General features: G+C 39.8%; 1 protein-coding gene across 13 annotated transcripts in view; it reads right to left on the bottom strand.

The window, feature by feature from the left end:
• PLCH1 (phospholipase C eta 1) overlaps nucleotides 1–18,748 on the bottom strand; it is a 300,525-nt gene that overhangs the window by 12,424 nt on the left and 269,353 nt on the right. For all 13 annotated transcript variants that reach the window (XM_070072611.1, XM_070072610.1, XM_070072614.1 and 10 more), the window contains 6 exons: nucleotides 17,480–17,551; nucleotides 12,343–12,434; nucleotides 7,690–7,787; nucleotides 3,116–3,295; nucleotides 2,918–3,025; nucleotides 1,839–1,963 (listed from right to left, as the gene is read on the bottom strand). In XM_070072611.1, coding sequence (XP_069928712.1) covers nucleotides 1,839–1,963; nucleotides 2,918–3,025; nucleotides 3,116–3,295; nucleotides 7,690–7,787; nucleotides 12,343–12,434; nucleotides 17,480–17,551 — 675 coding nt within the window. The remainder of the gene's footprint in view (nucleotides 1–1,838; nucleotides 1,964–2,917; nucleotides 3,026–3,115; nucleotides 3,296–7,689; nucleotides 7,788–12,342; nucleotides 12,435–17,479; nucleotides 17,552–18,748) is intronic.

Genomic DNA, 18,748 nt, shown 5'->3' with positions numbered 1-18,748 from the left:
ACCAGTTCAGCTGGGAGGCTACAACAGGAGAGCGGAGTAGGCTGCTGCAGTACAGAATGAAGAAAATGTCCCATCTGAAGCACCTGCTGTCTGAGGAGGAGGACACTGTGCCATCTGTTGATGAGGAGGAGAGCAGAGAGAAGGCTGGAAGCAGCCACTGCGGAGAAAGGAGAGAGTGATGTGGAAAAGCTCCAGTGGCCGCCCGTACCCTGGGGCACTGGAGAGCTGAGACAAGCAGTGCGTGATGACACCAAACTGCAGAGCTCTGTGGTCTCCTGCATCAACACCCAGAAATGGTGGCTTAGTGGCAAAGAGCCCAGCGTGAGGGACCAGCCCAGCGAGCACAGGGAGGCTGCTGAGAATGAAAATGGAGCGTAGAAGTCCAAGCCCAGGGGGAATGGAAATAACAGAATAAAAGCTCTGTAAAGAAAAGAGGCTATGCTCCCAGAGGGAAGGGGCGGGGAGGGAGAATCAGTTTTTTGTTTTTTTTTTTTTTTTTTTTTTTTAAGATTTCATTTATTTCATTTGAAAGGCAGAGTCACAGGGAAGGAGGGAAGGAGAAAAGCAGAGATGGAGGGAGGCAGGGGAGACACATAGAGAGATCGTCCCTAAGTTCACTTCCAGCCACTGGTTCACTCCCTAAGTGGCCACAGAGGCCAGGGCTGGGCCAGGCTGAAGCCTGGAACTCTCTCTAGGTCTGCCGCATGAGTAGCAGGGGCCCAAGCAGCTGGGTCATCCACCACTGCTCTCCCAGGTGCATTAGCTGGATCGGAAGTGGAACACCCAGGACATTGCGGCAGAGGCCTTTGTCTTTTAATTAAACTTGTTTCTAACTGACATGATTAAAGTTGTGGTAGAGGCCTTCCCAAGGTTAGAAGCAGAAAAAGGCAGGCATCTCCTGGGAATGAAATGTGGTTATCTGCTTGCCTATGAATGCCTCAACTGTAGTCCCTATCTGCTGCTCTGTAACTATTTCAGGTTCTGCTTGTTAGCACACAGCAATGATGTTAACCCTTGCCAGACAGCTTATGGCTCAGTATGTGTGGTTAAAAAAAAATCTTCAGTAACTCCCTTCACATGCGCAGTAGTATATCAATCCTTGGCTGCCATGTAACAGTAGAATATTCAATCAAATGTATGCAGGTAACATAAGGGAGACAAGAGGCTAAAACCATATACAAAGGGAAAATGCTTCTTTGTTCAGGGCTCAGGATTTTGGATAAAAAATTCCATCTGGGCTTTGTGCCAGCATAATAAAGACTGCATCCTATTAAGAGGCTTTGGTGTCTTATCCCGGGGTACATGAATCCTGCTACAGCCTGAACTGGCATTCCCATGGGATGCCAATGTCAGTGTTGCAGGCAGCAGCTTACTGCCCTGTGCCACAACACTGGCCCCAGAGGGAGCCATTTGAAAACCATGCTACAGAGGTGCAGCAGGTGATGACAAGAACCAGCATCGTGGCCAGGGAGCAAGCGGCTGGGGTCCAGCAGGGATCAGGGTTGTCGAAGTAAAGGGATGGGAATGGTAAGTTAAGGTGTGTTCTTAGCAATGCTTCCATTAACAATAACATTACTATTTGTGCCCTAATTTCATCATTGCCAGCGTCAGCCTTGAATTGTGAACTGAATAGTGGCTCTTCATGCCTCCAGAGTATCGGCAGCCTTGCGGACCAGCAGAAACTAGGTGTGGTTTTAATAAGTTGGTTAATGTGTAATGAGCAGAGATGAGTGCTCATTTTGTTGCTCACACACCCTGAAGAGATTTTTGATGAATTGTAAACACCATAAAATAATCCTCTAATTAACCACTTAGCCAGTTAGTCATATGCAGCTTACCTCGCCTCTGTCTCCAAACATGGAGTCTGGAGGTTTGGGGAGCTGCTGTCCACTGATCACTTTCAGGATGAGCTGCTTTTTGGGGTTAGCAGGAAGCGGGTCACCAGAGAATGGGTTGAAAGTACCTAGCCACATAGACAGAGGTTGGTAAGAAAATACACACTGCTGAAGCTTGAAAAATAAAGAAACAACAAATACTGAGTTACTCCAGTTTCTTAAAGCAAAAAAAATTATCCCGTAAACTATCAACTTGTCTTTAAAAGAAGGCAACACCAGTTGACATTTCCATAGCTGTGGTTTTTATTACAATCCATGCACCCAAAGGCCAGAGGAAAGGGTCAATTTAAAGCAAGTTTCAGCAATACAATTGTCAACCATAGCACAGAGGAAGAACATTTTGTTTGTATGCCAATAGTACAAAAGGAGGAGCATTTGTGTCAGTTTTAAGAAATTGTCTAACATCTACTCTCTCAGGTATGCAGTGACTGTAACAAACAGAAAGAAGATCTGAAATTAAACAAGTAGCAGAGCAAGAATAAAGACAAAACATAAAGCCCAAAGACACATTTGTCAATACTTCTTTTTAACCTAGTGTTACAAATCCAATATGGAAAATGTAGAGGGAATTTTAATGAGCAAAACCAAATGAAACTATCATTTTATAGGATAGTTATTATCTTTTCTTTTTTCCAAACACTGTTTTGTAATAATACTACACTGACTAAAAGGGCTTGATAAATGTTTTTCAGGTGGAATTAAACTTTATCAGCAGGTCTCAATCTCACACTTCCTAAGACAATTTCTAAAAGGTAGGGCTCAGATCTTAGCAATCTAATTGGTAAGCAATCATCGGTCCATTGCTATCCAAGTCCCACTTGACATGCATAACTTCAGAAGAGAACATTCTACACATCATGCTACCTGAACATTGAATAGTTGTGACAAGAGCTGTAACTTACAAACACTTTAATCAGTCTTTAAAAAAAAGAAATAATGTTGCAGAACATGGGGGTATCACCGACTATCCTTAAACAGAGGTCACCTGAATTCAGAGACATGGCTATGAAATTAATGCACACCTTTACACATTTGCTGGGGTTTAAGGACATAGCCACAGTTGCCATTTGTCTTGAACTTGGCTCGATTTAACTGCATCATTCGCCCTTCAGACTGGTAGTTCAGTGCCACTGTGTGAGTTGAAAGTTTGAGAGAATTAGGCAAGATGGCCAGGCAGAGTCAAATACACTAAGAACCACTCCCTCCCAAGGCATACACACCTAGCTGGCAGCCTGCATTCCAGTAGGGCAGAGGGTTGAAGTTACTGGAATCAATGCGGTAGGCAGATGGGTAAATCCTCGTGAGTTGCTTTTGGTTATAAATCATGAACTGCTCTGATTTCTGCTGAACCACCTGATGTGCTCTCGTTTCACTGAATGATAACACGTTCCCTGTGGTTCCTGGCAGTTTTTAATAAAGAAAGGATAGTGAGAACAACCGCAAACAAAACACCACTCACAAAACACTTTATAACATCAGATTATATCAAAAGTAACAAAACAGAACCAAAGAGTGGATTCAACCTGTAAGTGTAAAATTTCAGCCATAGTAAATTGGAACAGAATTTGAGCAACAAATGAGTTCTGAATCAGGCAGCACTCGGAATCTAAATAGGTTCAGAGTGACTGAGTCCCATCCCTTGTGCAGGTTTGATTCACAATCAGAGAAAACTCAGCTACTTGTTATAATTATAGGTTAGAGTTGTTCATACATCAAGTTGAGTTACATTTCACTACATCTAGAGAAACCTTTAGGCCAATTTAAAAGATATACAGAGGCAGGTATAGACCAAACTTAAAGCAGAAATAACTCCTAACCAAGAAATATCCACAAATACCATTCTTAGGACTCTTTGCCATTTTGAAGCCAAATTAGAGATGTGCATCTTGCTAAGGTACCTGCCTATTTCTAGGTCTAATGTTTTCCCAATAATTCAATCAATCCATTTATCATGTCTTCCTGGATAGCATGACAAAGGCAGAGAGAAAAAATTATTTTCTAGGGGCATGACTCAGGCAGAATATCTTTACCAAAGATACAGACTACCATGCATAAATAAAACCATCTATATAACTTATACCTGATAACAGCACATTCTTTGAAGACATACATCTAAAAGGCTCATGAGTGAAACATGTATTAACTAATAAAATTCAAGGTCTAAGAAAATAAAGGAAAAGAATTAATTATGAAAAAGAAAACCTTAAAGTTTGTTTGAACAGATTCATGGAGCCATAAAAATCTGCATGGGAGAAAAGAATAACAATGGGGAAGAGGAATTCCACAGAACATATGAAGAAAGTATGTTTCAGAATTGTGCACCTAGCCAGGCTTCTCAACCATGGAAAAAAATACAGGAAGTAAAAGTATGTGAAGCCTATGCTCAATTTTCTGCTTGGACAGCTGCAGAAGGGGTCAAGAAAGCTGCAAGTTTAGAAGTCATGATGTGTAGTATTGTGATGCCTCCTGCTTTGTTTCCATTGTTTGGCCTTTCAAGGTCTTTCATGCTTCCATATGATTATTCTTTTTCCCTGGTTCTGTGAAGAATGTCTTTGGAATTTTTATGGGTATTGCATTGAATCTGTGAATTGCTATTGGTAGTTCAGATGTTTTGAAAATAGTAATCCTTCCAATGCATGAACATGAAAGATTTTCCTTTTTTTAATTGTTGTTTTATTATCCTATTTCTTTCATTGATATGTTGTAATTTTCATTGTAGAGATCTTTCCCAACCTTAGTTAAATTTATCTCAAGGTATTCAAATTTTTGTAGCTATTATGAATGGGATTGTTCTTATAATTTCTTTATTAGACAGAGCACTGTAGGAGTATAAGAATTCTATTGATTTTTGTGTCTTGATTTTGTATCCTGTAACTTTGCTGAATTCTATTAACAGTTCTAATAGTTTCTTGGTGGAGTCCTATAGTTTTTATTCTTCATTTTGTTGTTGTGATATATTATGTCTATTGATTTGCATATGTTGACCCCATTTCTGCATCCCAGGGGTACATCCTACTTCGTACATGATATTTTTGATGTGTTGTTGGATTAAGTTTGTAGCATTTTGTTGAGGAGTTTTGTACCTACATTCATCAGGGTTATTGGTCTACAGTTCTACTTTTTTGTTGTATCTTAATGATTTTGGTATTAAGGAAATGCTGGTCTCATAGAATGAGTGTGAAAATATTCCCTCCCTTTCAGTTATTTGGAATAATTTGAGAAGAACTGGTATTGGTTATTCCTTAAAAGTTTGGTAGAATTCAGCAGTGAAGCCACCTGGTCCCGGGTTTTTCTTTGTTGGCAGATTCTTTATTATGAACTCAATCTCAACCTTGCTTGTTGGTCTGCTCCTGGTTTCTATGTCTTCATGCCTCAATTTTGGTAAATTATTTGTGTCCAGAAATCTATCCATTTCTTCCAGATCTTCCAATTTGTTGGCATATTGTTATTTGTAATAGCTCCTAATGCAAATATTTACATTTAATATTCCACTTTTTCCCTACTCTCAGCATTTTTACCATTTTACGATACCCCTTTCATTCCTATTCCTTCACCTAAAATCCTCACTCTATCCCCAAAATGACCAATAAATCCCTATATGTCCTCTCGACCTGCTGGAAAAGGCCTGCCTAGATAAAGATCCAAGTTTCCCAGAGCCTTATTCCCATTCAACTCAAACAAGCCGAGTGTCTGAACTCAGTCTGACTGATATGGTCCATGAAACTAAGGAGTCAAACTATAGTCTTGATGAGCCAACTAGGCCTCAGTAATTTCGAAACTGTACCTTTTTACCAGTACATAGTCCCCCCAAGTTCTCTGCTGTCCCCTAGGTTGGACAGGCTCGGATGTTAAATGCTGGTCATCTAACAAACACTGATACTCCAGAGTTCAAAATGGGGGGAAGTCATAAATACGAGTAAGTGCAAAGAAATTAGAGAATTACAGTTATTAATCTAATGATTTCTGCAGGATAGATTATTTCCCTAAAAAAACACATACTCATATATATTTTGCTAACATAACTTATTCACATAGTTTACATATGTCAAGCAGATTAAAATTGATCTTATTTGCAGATGTTGACATGGAGTGTCTTGAGCATGACAAGAGAAAATATAGTCTAACAAGCCTAATTCAGACAGAGGACTGTAATCAATAACGGTTTTGTCTGTCTTTCCATATAAATATGAACAACACAATATTAGTAAGATGGGCTTCGTAATTAGACACATATAGACTAGTAATTAAAAATTTGGTTATTTTGCATTAAGTCATACATTCTTTAGCTACTGCTTGTTTTGCAGCCACACAAAGACACACACACACAAACAGCTAAAGTTCCAGAGCTGAATAATACTCAAGTTTATAATTTCCCAATCACCTAAAAGGATGGTAGTCCAAAAGCATTTATTGGAAATTTTCATTCCCTAAATCAAATACAGCTTTAACTTCATTCAGTGATTCCTTGAACTTATTTTTGAGCTGTGAGCTGTGGGCAGTTATTTTAAGATTGTGTTACCAGCTTGCTGAAAATCTTTTTTTTAATTTATTTTTTGACAGGCAGAGTTAGACAGTGAGAGAGAGAGAGACAGAGAGAGAGTTATAGACAGTAAGAGAGAGACAGAGAAAAAGGGTCTTCCTTCCATTGGTTCACTCTCCTAATGGCCGCTTGGCCGGCACTGTGCCGATCTGAAGCCAGGAGCTGGGTACTTCCTCTGGGTCTCCTACGGGAGTGCAGGGTCCCAAGCACTTGGGCCATCCTCCACTGCCCTCCCGGGCCACAGCAGAGAGCTGGACTGGAAGAAGCGCAACCGGGACAGAATCCAGCGCCCCAACCGGGACTAGAACACTGGGTGCTGGTGCCGCAGGCAGAGAATTAGCCAAGTGAGCCACGGCGCCAGCCCACTTGCTGAGAATCTTAAAAGGGGCTTGTTCTCACCTATTAATTTAAATTTTGTATAATTGTCACCATTTGAAGAAGGAATCTACACCAAAGAAAGACATTTTTTCTGCAAATAGATACACTTGTGGAATGGGTGGGGAAGTAAAGTTGGAGGCAAGAATCCCAGAGGCTTATAAAGATGTAAGACCCATCATAATGTTGTTTTTCTTGCACTAATACTTTTTGAAAAAATTGGAGATTATGATTTATATTTCAGGTCCACTAAAAGTAAAATTAAGTTGAAAAGCTAAAGGAAATAGGAGGTAAACAGAAAAGGAGAAATCAGTAGTTAAGTCAAAGGTAAGCAGCATTGGGACTAGAATTTCTCAGCTCAATATGGCAAATAATAGTTGAAAAACAGTGAAAAGAATCTATGCTACTGAAATTTTTGTTCCTTTTGTTAAAATCTCAGTCTATGGTTTAAACTATTTTCATCAAGTCTTCCAATGAGAAAATATGCAGCTTTTCAAGATGTTAATTTTAATGTCTTCTCTCCTCTGGTCATCCACACTTGGAATGGACTCAAAGTCCCAGGAGGCCAGAGCTCCACAGTCTAAGCACTATTGGAGATCTTGCCATTAATGTATCTATCTTTTTATAATTATAAAGTACTCCTTAGCCCTGTGGGAAATTTCTCTGACCTCTAACCTATCAGTCAACCACCTTAATCAACAGATACCTCCATGTGAGATCAGCATTATACCAGCAGTCAATTTCCTGATTCTCAAATTGGATTCTTCATAGTGACAGAAATGTGCAATGATCATTTTAAGCATAGATTAATTAACAATTGACAACGAAAAGTCAATAATGTTTATCCAGAGCAGAAGAAGAAAAACTCTCAATCCTTACCATCATCTACAATGTCCTGGGCTGCCACAGAGTTTGTGTACACAACCAAATCAGAGAGTTCTCGGCAGAGTTTCATGGTTTTCCTTCTGCGACCCAACCTGTGAAATACATCCAGAACTCATGGCATTATAGGGCTGGAAGAGTTTTGGAATTCTGGTAATTTTAAATTCCCTATTTAAGAAAATGATTAAGTGACCTACCTCAGGTTCTAATGGAATCGAAACTAGAATCCATGCAAGATTTCTAGTTCAGTAATCTCTTCTATATTCTTTTTTAAAAAAAATATTTTAGCTATGCAAATTTCATGTATTTCATATAAACATATTTAGGAACATAGTGATACTTCCTACCATACTCCCCCTCCTGCCCATACACCTACTCTTATTCCTCCTCCCTCTCTTATTCCCTCTTTTAATTTTTATGAAGATCTATTTTTAGTTTATTTTATACTCGTAAGATTAACCCTACACTAAGTAAAGAGTTCAACAAATAGTATGAAGAAAAAAACACTGTTCGTCAACATTCAAGACAAGGGCTGTAAACAATCATCAAATTTCAAAATGTCAATTTCACTCCTATATATTACATTTTAGGTATTATATTAGTTGCCACAGATCAGGGAAACATGGTATTTGTCTTTCTGGAACTGGTCTTATTTCACTAAGTATAGTGGTTTCCAGTTGCATCCATTTTGTTGCAAAAGACAGGATTTCTTTTTCTTTACTGCTGAGTAGTATTCCATTGTACACATATACTATTTCTTTGTTCAGCACTCTTTTCACCACAACATCCTACTAATGCAGTTTTATTCTCTACTCTGTCAGAAATCACAGCCTCTTCTCATGTGTTTTTGACTTCTCCTGGGTTTTATTTGAGTTCTAATCTATTCCCACTGTGACCCAGCTAGGGAATTCACCATAAAACAACACCACGCTTACAGGGAGAACTTAGACTAGAAAGCACAGAAACAATGCAATATGGACCATAAGAATTATATAACTACAGGAAATTACACCAACATTTCTACATTAATTATCTTTTAGAGGTGTAATTTTTTATTTTCCTCTTTAAGCTTTTTCTATGTCCTTCAACCTAAGTTCTTCTCTCCTACAAACCACTCCAAAGATGCTTTTTACAAACTTACAAATCTATCTTTCACTACTCTTTCCTTAGTGAAGTCCTTCAAATTATCACATGGACACTTTTCTCCTCTAGGTGAACATCTAACTCTATTCCTCACCAAGAAGATATACAAGTATCCCAAGCACATAAAAAGATACTCAACAGCAGGAGTCATTCAGGAAATGCAAACCAAAACTACAGTGGGTTGTCATGTCATACCTACAAGATGGCTATATCCACAAAGGTAAGTGTTGAAAGGAATAAGAATTGGAGTTCTCAAACATTGCTGGAGAATATAAACATGGAAAATAGTTGGGCAGTTCTTCAACAAGTTAAAGTGTTATCCTGGTGCCTAGGAATTTTAATTTTAAATATATACCCAAGACAAATATAACCAGATGTTCATATACATAAAAACTTAACCATGAATAGTCATAGCATCCTTATTCAAAACAATCAAAAAGAAAAATATTGAAATGTCCTTTAAGGAATGGATAAACAAAACACAGTGTATGTATACAAGAATATTTGATGATAAAAAGGAATGAAGCACTGATAGTACAATGTGGATGAATCTTGAAAATATTATATGAAGTAGAAGAAATCAGATACAAGGGTCATTTATGTACAATGTTCAGAAAATGCAAATCTTAGAGACAGAAAGTAAATTAATGGTTGTCAGAGACTGAGAGCGAAGGGAATAGAAAGTGACTACTAATGGGTACAGAGGTTTGTGGGGTTTTTTTTTTTTTTGAGGGGGGCAGGGGAGAGTGATGATGATGTTCTAGAAATAGGGAGTAATATTTAATGTAAATTTATTGAGCAACTATTAGAGATACAACAAGGAACAGATCTGATAAAAATTCCTATCCTATTGGTGCTTAAAAACATTCAATAGAAGAACCAAGGATAAAATGCCCTTCTGGTCATTTTGCCAAGAAAAGAGGCATGAACATAGATAAGTATAAAAATCATTGAAAGAATGTATGTTCAGCATTTATCAAATAGGAAATTCTATAGCCACTGGTGACAACATGGTTTGTATCGCCTAATGATCACAAAACCAATGTGAGATTATGGCAGAAGCTAAAAATAAAGCTCCAAGGCACTTGGATGGGGAATTTCTGCATAAAGTCAACATTTTTTAATCTTTGTCTTGGGCATGGATTAGGTTAATGAAGTACTAAAAGGACATCATTATAGATGCTCAAGCCCCTATCATTATTATGCAAAATCTATAATTGACTGAAGAGCATCATACAGTATGGTTTCATGTGATACTCGTGATAATGTCTCATTTGTACTCATTAAGAATGTGTCTTTTTTCAAATGCTATGCCCTCTCTGACTACATGTTTCAAAGGAAAGCCTTTCTCAAAATTATACTCAGGAATATTCATAGCAGAGTTCTCCTTGAAGGTGATCATATTTCTTCTTTATCCTTTACTATAATTATATATTCAAATTTCTATTCCCTAAATGTAGGGACCCTTACTGTGCCCTTACTAATTAGTTACAATTTTATTTAGAGATATCATGTTGGAATTCAAATGTAATATTAATGGAATAACTTTAATCTTATCTTTTAAATTAAGGTACAGAGGGATGTATATATGTGTATACATATCCACCCACCTATACATCTACCTGTGATATAATTCATATTCCTTTGTGAGACTTAACGATGTATATAATCTCTAAGAAACTCCTATATATTCCTATATCAGCTAATGAATCAGAATCTGGGTTCTGAAAATATGATCATTTTACTCATCACACACACTGCTGGCATTGAGTGATCCTGTGCCTGGGAGACTGCCTGCCTAGCCCATGCAGGAGGTTAAGAGGGCACGGCATACCATGCCTCCCAGGAAGGACCCTATGACCTGACTGCTGGCAGGTGGCAGGAGCCCCAGGCACATTTCCCCCACCCCAGCTTCCTGTTGAAGGGCCTTGTAATTGCCAATCAGGTAAACAGCTCCCTGGTGTGGCCCTATACCCATAAGGACCACCTGGAAGACTATGGAGGCTTCTTGACCTTCAAGCTGATTGTAGAAGCATAGAGGCGCCGATATCAGCTTTACCCTATGGAATTAGTGTTGTCCTGAACTAGCTACACTCCCCTCCCCCGACCTCCGCCTGCCCTTTAAGAGTGTGTGCCTGATTGTTAATAAACGGACACATTCACTGAAACTTGTCTCTGGCGCTTCTTGTCTAAGAATCCTGTCACCTCCCCCATCCCGAAAGTGTGGGCCTTGCAGGAGGAGCCCGCACTGGCAAAAGCTAATAAAAGTAATAGCTAGTATTTTGACCATTTATTTAATTGGGCTAGAAAGTCAGTTTACTTCCTTTAATCATACAACGACCATAAGAGACAGAACAATTGAGAAGCCTAACTTGCTCCATGTTCTAGTTGGTAAATGAAGGAACAAGAATTTGAAGTCTGGCTGATTTCAGATTCCCGGCTCCTAGTATGTACTCAGCACCTACCTTGCTTCTTGAGTCTCCTGTGACCGCCATCTATACTAGTCCATGTGATCTTCTCCCTCTTCCCTGAAGATATCTTTTTACTTGACAGCTGCTTTACAGCTGGTATTTATTAAAAGAATCAGTATTGGAGCTGGAGTTGTGGCATTGCAGGTAAAGCCACCACATGTGAGGCCAGCATCTCATATGGGCACTGGTGTACGTCCTGGCTGTTCCACTTCCGATCCAGCTCCCTGTTACTATTCCTGGGAAAGCAGTGGAAAATGGTCCAAGTGCCTAGGCCTCTGGCAGACACATAGGAGACCTGGAAGAAGCTTCTGAATCCTGGTTTTGGTCTGGCCTACCTCTAGCAGTGGTGGCCATTTTGGGGGTTAAACCACCAGATAAAAGATCTCTGTATTTCTGTCTCCCTCTCAATCTCTGTAACTCTACCTTTCAAATAAATAAAATAAATTTTAAGGGCCGGTGCCGCGGCTCACTAGGCTAATCCTCCACCTAGCGGCGCCAGCACACTGGGTTCTAGTCCCGGTCGGGGCACCGGATTCTGTCCCGGTTGCCCCTCTTCCAGGCCAGCTCTCTGCTGTGGCCCAGGAGTGCAGTGGAGGATGGCCCAAGTCCTTGGGCCCTGCACCCCATGGGAGACCAGGGTAAGTACCTGGCTCCTGCCATCGGATCAACACGGTGCGCCGGCCGCAGCGCGCCGGGCGCGGCGGCCATTGGAGGGTGAACCAATGGCAAAAGGAAGACCTTTCTCTCTCTGTCTCTCTCTCTCACTGTCCACTCTGCCTGTCAAAAAATAAAAAATTTTAAAAAATAAAAAAATAAAAAAATAAATCTTAAAAAAAACAAGACCTCACTATAGGCCAGACACAATGCTAAGTTCCCAACATGTATTATCATCTGATAACCAGTTTATCTTCACACATCCCACTCAAGCACCTTACCTTGTCATCGAATTCTCTAGACATGTGCAATGAAAACAACCTAGCTGACAAGGATGGAGAAGCCCCAGGAGTCAGCAAGAAACCGGAAGGTGCTTTCTTACCTGTACAGCTGACCACCCTCCTTGCTAGGATATTGCTGTGGGTCCTCCTCATCATCAGTACTGTAAGATTTAGACCGTGATTTTGTGGTTTTCTGCCAGAAAAATCACAGTAAGGTTGATAATAAAGTCACTGCATCAGGCACATACACAACATACAGGAGAATGGACTGGGTCTTTAAATACACACACGAGGACAATAACTTGGAAGAAAAAGAAATTACCAAATATGGCAGTTTGCCTCACCATTAATAACAAGCATGTCTATAGCCATAACTATATCAAAATATTAATGCAAAACTGAGGGTTTCAAATTCAGAAACTGACTTCTAAGCCAGATAAAACTGAGGCCTTGAAAGGCTTTATTAATCATGCATTTTGAAGGTCTGTACAAGGGGTAGGGTCAAAGTTGCAGTGTCTATTTAAAGATTATAAGGACAGAAATGCCATTTTTTATAAAAGCTCACTATTGATTATTGAATTATAAAAGGCACACTTTTTTAATAAAAGGGAGAAGAATGAGAGCGAAGACATACAGTAATTCCTTTCTAAATAATGAGTAACTACCATTCCTGTCTTTGATCATAGGCAGTCGGATGAGCATCTGATCAAACTACTCTCCTGAGATTATGACCCATTTTCATTTCTAGTAGCAGAATGAACATGGCTACCTACAGGGTACAGGCTGAAAGGCTCCAGGACTAATTTGGATGCATAACTAATTAGACACAAAGCCCATGGGGATATGGTTTCACCACTCTGGAAATAGCCCTGATATTTAAACAACACATACCCCAACAATACAAGTGATGGAGGAGGATGCCAGTAGTTACAGAAACCTTACCACCAAAAAATATATTTTCCATAAACAGATAGGTGCTTTAGAGAGAGTGATCTGAGCATCTGAGGAATATGGAGAAGAGACTCCACCCCCACATTTCCATGTAACCATAACACGATCCAGATTTTCTTAAACCCAACGAATAAAGAACAATCGACGTGTTGGTATAAACACACTTACTCTATCATACTGACAGCTGGGTACAAATCTGGTCTGGAAACTTCTCGGGCATTACTTATTGAGAATCTATGTGCACAGTGTAGGAGCTCTAGTGTTTGAGGAGCTCACTTCCAAATCAGATTTTTTCCAAGCTGGTAAACCACCTAAAGACATCAGCTCCCATTCTGATGTTTGTGCACTAATAACATCTATTCACAGGATTACTGTTGTGGTAATTAAATGAGATGGCCTAGAAAGTCCTTCTAAAAATCACATAATACTTTCATCTAAAACAATATCAATATTTATTAAACTATTCAAATAGTCTCATGGGCAGCTACTTATGACTTGAGATATGATAAGTTCTAATTCTACAGTAGCTGAAGCACTCCTCTTTAAAACACTGACTTTGGAAGTATGTTCATTTTTATTATAAAAATACACAAAATAGGGGCTGGTGCTGTAGCATAGTGAGTAAAGCCACTGCCTGTAGCATCCCATATGGGCGCTGGCTCAAGTCCCAGCTGCTCACTTCTGATCCATCTCTCTGCCATGGTGTGGGAAAGCAGTAGAAGATGGTCCAAGTCCTTGGGCCCTTGCACCCACGTGGGAGACCCAGAAGAAGCTCCTAGCTCCTGGCTTTGGATAGGCGAAACTCCAGCCATTTCCACCAATCGGGGAGTGAACCATCGGATGGAAGACCTCTCCCTCTCTCTGCCTCTCCTTCTCTCTGTGTAATTTTTTCAAATAAATAAATAAATCTTTAAAAAATACATAAAATAGAAATGAATAAATCACCAATGACAGCTAACAGTTGGAGAAATGATACATTTTCTGCACACAGAGTTTTGACATATCTAATGGTTATCAAACCACATACTACATTCTTCACCTTTTTTCCTTTAATGGTTTGCACATTGAGCTCTTTGGGATGACCATCTTTTAACAGCTACATTATGTGAATGAAGCATGGTTTACTTAAGCAGTCTTTATAGTTGAGTATTGTCTTTTCAATTTTTTGTTGTAATGACTAATTTGTCTACTTTTTAAGTAAATCAACACACTAATGGGCATGAAATCAAGAAAAAACATTCCTTTAAAACAGAAGAAAAGGTTTTGTGGAAAACTCATGCATAATGTAAAGTGTGCCACCCAATAACTGATTTCTTGTCACACATTTAGAAAAGTACACCTGTTGTCAGTGTACAGAATGATGAGTTTCCAGAAAGAGAAATCACTCATATGAAGAAATAGAATATTATTTGCTCTCCCTAAAGATTCCTGACCATCTCATTCCATTACCACTTTCTCTCCAAAAGGTAATGATTTTTTTTTAACTTTTATTTAATGAATATAAATTTCCAAAGTACGGCTTATGGATTACAATGGCTTCGCCCCCATAATGTCCCTCCCACCCGCAATCCTCCCCTTTCCCACTCCCTCTCCCCTTCCATTCACATCAAGATTCATTTTCGATTCTCTTTATATACAGATCAGTTTAGTATACATTAAGTAAAGATTTCAACAGTTGCTCCCACACAGAAACATAAAGTGAAAAATAATAGATGATTTTTTAAATGATGATGAAATCAGATCAGACCTATTGTCATGTTTAATCCCAGTGAGAGTCAAGTTGGGAATTGATAATTTCTTTTTTCTGTTTTTTTTTTTTTTTTTTTACAGAAGATCAGTTTTGTATACATTAAGTAAAGATTTCAACAGTTTGCACCCCCATAGAAACACAAAGTGAAATATACTGTTTGAGTACTCGTTATAGCATTAAATCTCAATGTACAGCACATTAAGGACAGAGATCCTACATGAGGAGTAAGTGCACAGTGACTCCTGTTGTTGACTTTACAAATTCACACTCCTGTTTATGGCATCAGTAATCTCCCTACGCTCCAGTCATGAGTTTCCAAGGCTATGGAAGCCCCTTGAGTTCTCCGACTCCTATCTTGTTTAGACAAGGTCATAGTCAAAGTGGAGGTTCTCTCCTCCCTTCAGAGAAAGGTACCTCCTTCTTTGAAGACCTGTTCTTTCCACTGGGATCTCACTCACAGAGATCTTTCATTTAGGTTTTTTTTTTTTTTTTTTTTTTTTTGCCAGAGTGTCTTGGCTTTCCATGCCTGAAATACTCTCATGGGCTTTTCAGCCAGATCGGAATGCCTTTAGGGCTGATTCTGAGGACAGAGTGCTGTTTAGGACATCTGCCATTCTATGAGTCTGCTGAGTATCTCGCTTCCCATGTTGGATCATTCTCCCCTTTATTTATTCTATCGGTTAGTATTAGCAAGTACTAGACTTGTTTATGTGCTCCTTTTGACTCTTAGTCCTTTCATTATGATCAATTGTGAACTGAAATTGATCACTTGGACTAGTGAGATGGCATTGGTACATGCCACCTTGATGGGATTGAATTGGAGTCCCCTGGTATGTTTCTAACTCTAAGGTAATGATTTTCATGACTTTTACTTTATAGGTTTCTTTTTTAACCTGGTTTTGAATTTCATAGAAATGGCACCAACCTATATGTATTTTATTGGTTCTGGCTTCTTTTGCTTAGTATCATGTTAATAAAGATCATCATATTATTGCATGCAGTTATAACTGTCATTTTCATGGCTATTAAATATTTCTTTATGTGAATTTACAATTCTTATTCATTATGTTGTTGATCGGCACTTGAACCTTTTACTATTTGGACTATTATGAATAATGTCACTATAAATATTGCTGTTTCTGTCTTTTGACATATACCAGAAGTAGGTGAACCTGTGACATCATCGCACACAGTGCAGCTCTAGTAGCTTCTGTGAAACAGTGTGCAAAAGTAGCTGCATAGATGTCTACACTGACAAGCAGAGTGTGGGTGTTCAAGTTGCTCAACATCCTCAAGCACATTTGATTTTTGTAATCTTTTATGTATCATTGTGGGGGATATGTGAGGGTATTTCAAAAAGTTCATGGAAAACCTGAATTAAAAGTGTGTATTTTGGTACAAAAAATCTTGAAATCCATGCATTTTTTTGACAGGCAGAGTTAGACAGTGAGAGAGAGAGAGACATAAAGGTCTTCCTTCCATTGGTTCACCCCCTAAATGGCCGCTACGGCCAGCGCGCTGCACTGATCCAAAGCCAGGAGCCAGGTGCTTCCTCCTAGTCTCCCATGCGGGTACAGAGCCCGAGCACTTGGGCCATCCTCCACTGCCTTCCCGGGCCACAGCAGAGAGCTGGACTAGAAGAGGAGCAACCAGGACAGAACCGGTGCCCCAACCGGGACTAGAACCCGGAGTGCCGGCGCTGCAGGTGGAGGATTAGCCTAGAGAGCCACAGCACTGGCTGAAATCTATGCATTTTTTAAAAAAATATTTATTTATTTGAAGGTCAGTGTTACAGAGAGAGAGGGAGAGAGATAGAGAGGGATCTTCCATCAGCTGGCTCACTCCCCAGATGGCTACAACGGCCACGGCTGGGCAAGATCTAAGTCAAGAGCTTCTTCCAGGTCTCCTACATGGGTAGCAGGGGCCCAAACACTTGGGGCATCTTTCGCTACTTTTGCCAGGCCTTTAGCAGGGAGCTGGATCACAATTGAACCAACCAGGACATGAACTGATGCTCATATGGGATGGCGGCATCAGAGGCAGTGGCTTTACCTGCTACATCCCAACACCGGTCCCTTTGTTTTTTTTCAACATACACACTTTCCATGAACTTTCGCAAGACCCCATGGATATGTAATTTAGTGATCATTTTAGTCAGCATTTGCCATATGGTTGATAGGATGACACTCTTTTCTTAGCCATTTGGACATCTTTTGTGAAATGCCTGTTTAAGTCTTTTGCCCATTTCTTAAAAAATTAGGTTGTCTGGCCTTCTTATTCATTCACAGGAATAATTTCTATATTCAGCACAAAAATCCTTGTTAGCTACACTTATTTAAACTATGCTTTCCCAGTATGTAGCTTTGTGACATTTTTTAAATTTTAAAGTAGTTTACATATCCATCTTTTCCTTTTCTGGGTTCTACTGAAGAAATCTTCAGCTATTGCACAGTCACAGTGATACCCTCTTACCTTTCAGAATCTTCATCGCATTGTACATATTTACCACAGTTGATTCAGACTTTCTTGATTCATACCTTATGTTTTCCAAAGTTGGTCATCAGGGATCGTCCATGCGATTTCTTTCCACTTTCCTTCACTTCTGGATTCTGAGTAAATAAAGGCATATGAATCTTACTCTTCCATGCTTTTGTTTTTTCCTTAGCTTTGCTGGAATGGCAGAGGGATCTTCTCTTCAATTTACCACCAGGCGAGAAGCAAGCAGACCCTGCTTGTTTCCTCCTGCCCTACCCCTCCCATCCCCCAAAAGGCGACTGGGTCTGCTGAGACAGAGAGGCGCATTGGCAAGGATGCCTGGGCACCAGCCAGGATGTAGCTGCTGCTCGCAGCTTTCCAAAGCTGCGGTCAAGGGCTCTCAGCAACACCCAGCTGTGCTGGCCCTCATGGTGCCTAATCACCAGGCTGTTCACAACGTAAGCTGTGTCCTTTCAATGCCGGAGTGGAAATAAATCATTTCCAGTTAAAAAGAGATTTAATTTCAGAAAATGACCAAAAGTTGTTAAAAGGCAAATCTGCTGAAGAAAGAAAGTGATCACATTGATTGAACATGGCTATTTGGGGTTTTAAAACATTAAAAAAAAAAAAAATCCAAGGATAGGGGCTAGCACTGTGGCATAGTGGGTAAAGTCACAGCCTGCAGTGCTAGCATCCCATATGGGTGCCAGTTTGAGTCTTGGCTGCTCTACTTCTGATCCAGTTCTCTGCTACGGCCTGGGAAAGCAGTAGAAGATGGCCCAAGTCCTTGGGCCCCTGCACCCATGTGGGAGACCCAGAAGAAGCTCCTGGCTCCTGGCTTCGGATCAGCACAGCTCTGGCCATTACAGCCATCTGAGGAGTGAACCAGTGGATGGAAGGCCTCTTTCTCTCTCTCTCTCTGCCTCTGCCTCACTGTAACCCTGCTTTTCAAATAAATAAATAAATATTTTTTAAAAATCCAAGGATATCTCTAACAATATGATTATCTTTACTTAAGTAAAAAGTAGAAAAGCATTGTCTGTCCACTGAAATAATGCCCTCTGAGGTGAGCACTGGGAAGAGGTAATGTTCTCTTGGAGTTTTTCCTCACACAGGTTACTTGTCCAGGTTAGAGATCCTGGCCAACATTCTTTGCTCAAGTTCATATCTTATTAGGGGCCAGAAAATGCACCTTGCTTAAAGATTTAGAAATTCATTCGATTTTTATCCCTAAAAGTATTTTAAGTGGTTCATTGTCAATAACATGATATAAAAAGACATCAACAGGCCCCACCTACCCAGGACTCAAGATAAGAAGAGAAGAAATAGAT

This window comes from Oryctolagus cuniculus, chromosome 4 (genome assembly GCF_964237555.1).
Source record: "Oryctolagus cuniculus chromosome 4, mOryCun1.1, whole genome shotgun sequence".
NCBI lineage: Eukaryota > Metazoa > Chordata > Mammalia > Lagomorpha > Leporidae > Oryctolagus > Oryctolagus cuniculus.
Note: the sequence above shows the minus strand (reverse complement) of the source record. Positions and strands in the feature narration are given on the sequence as shown.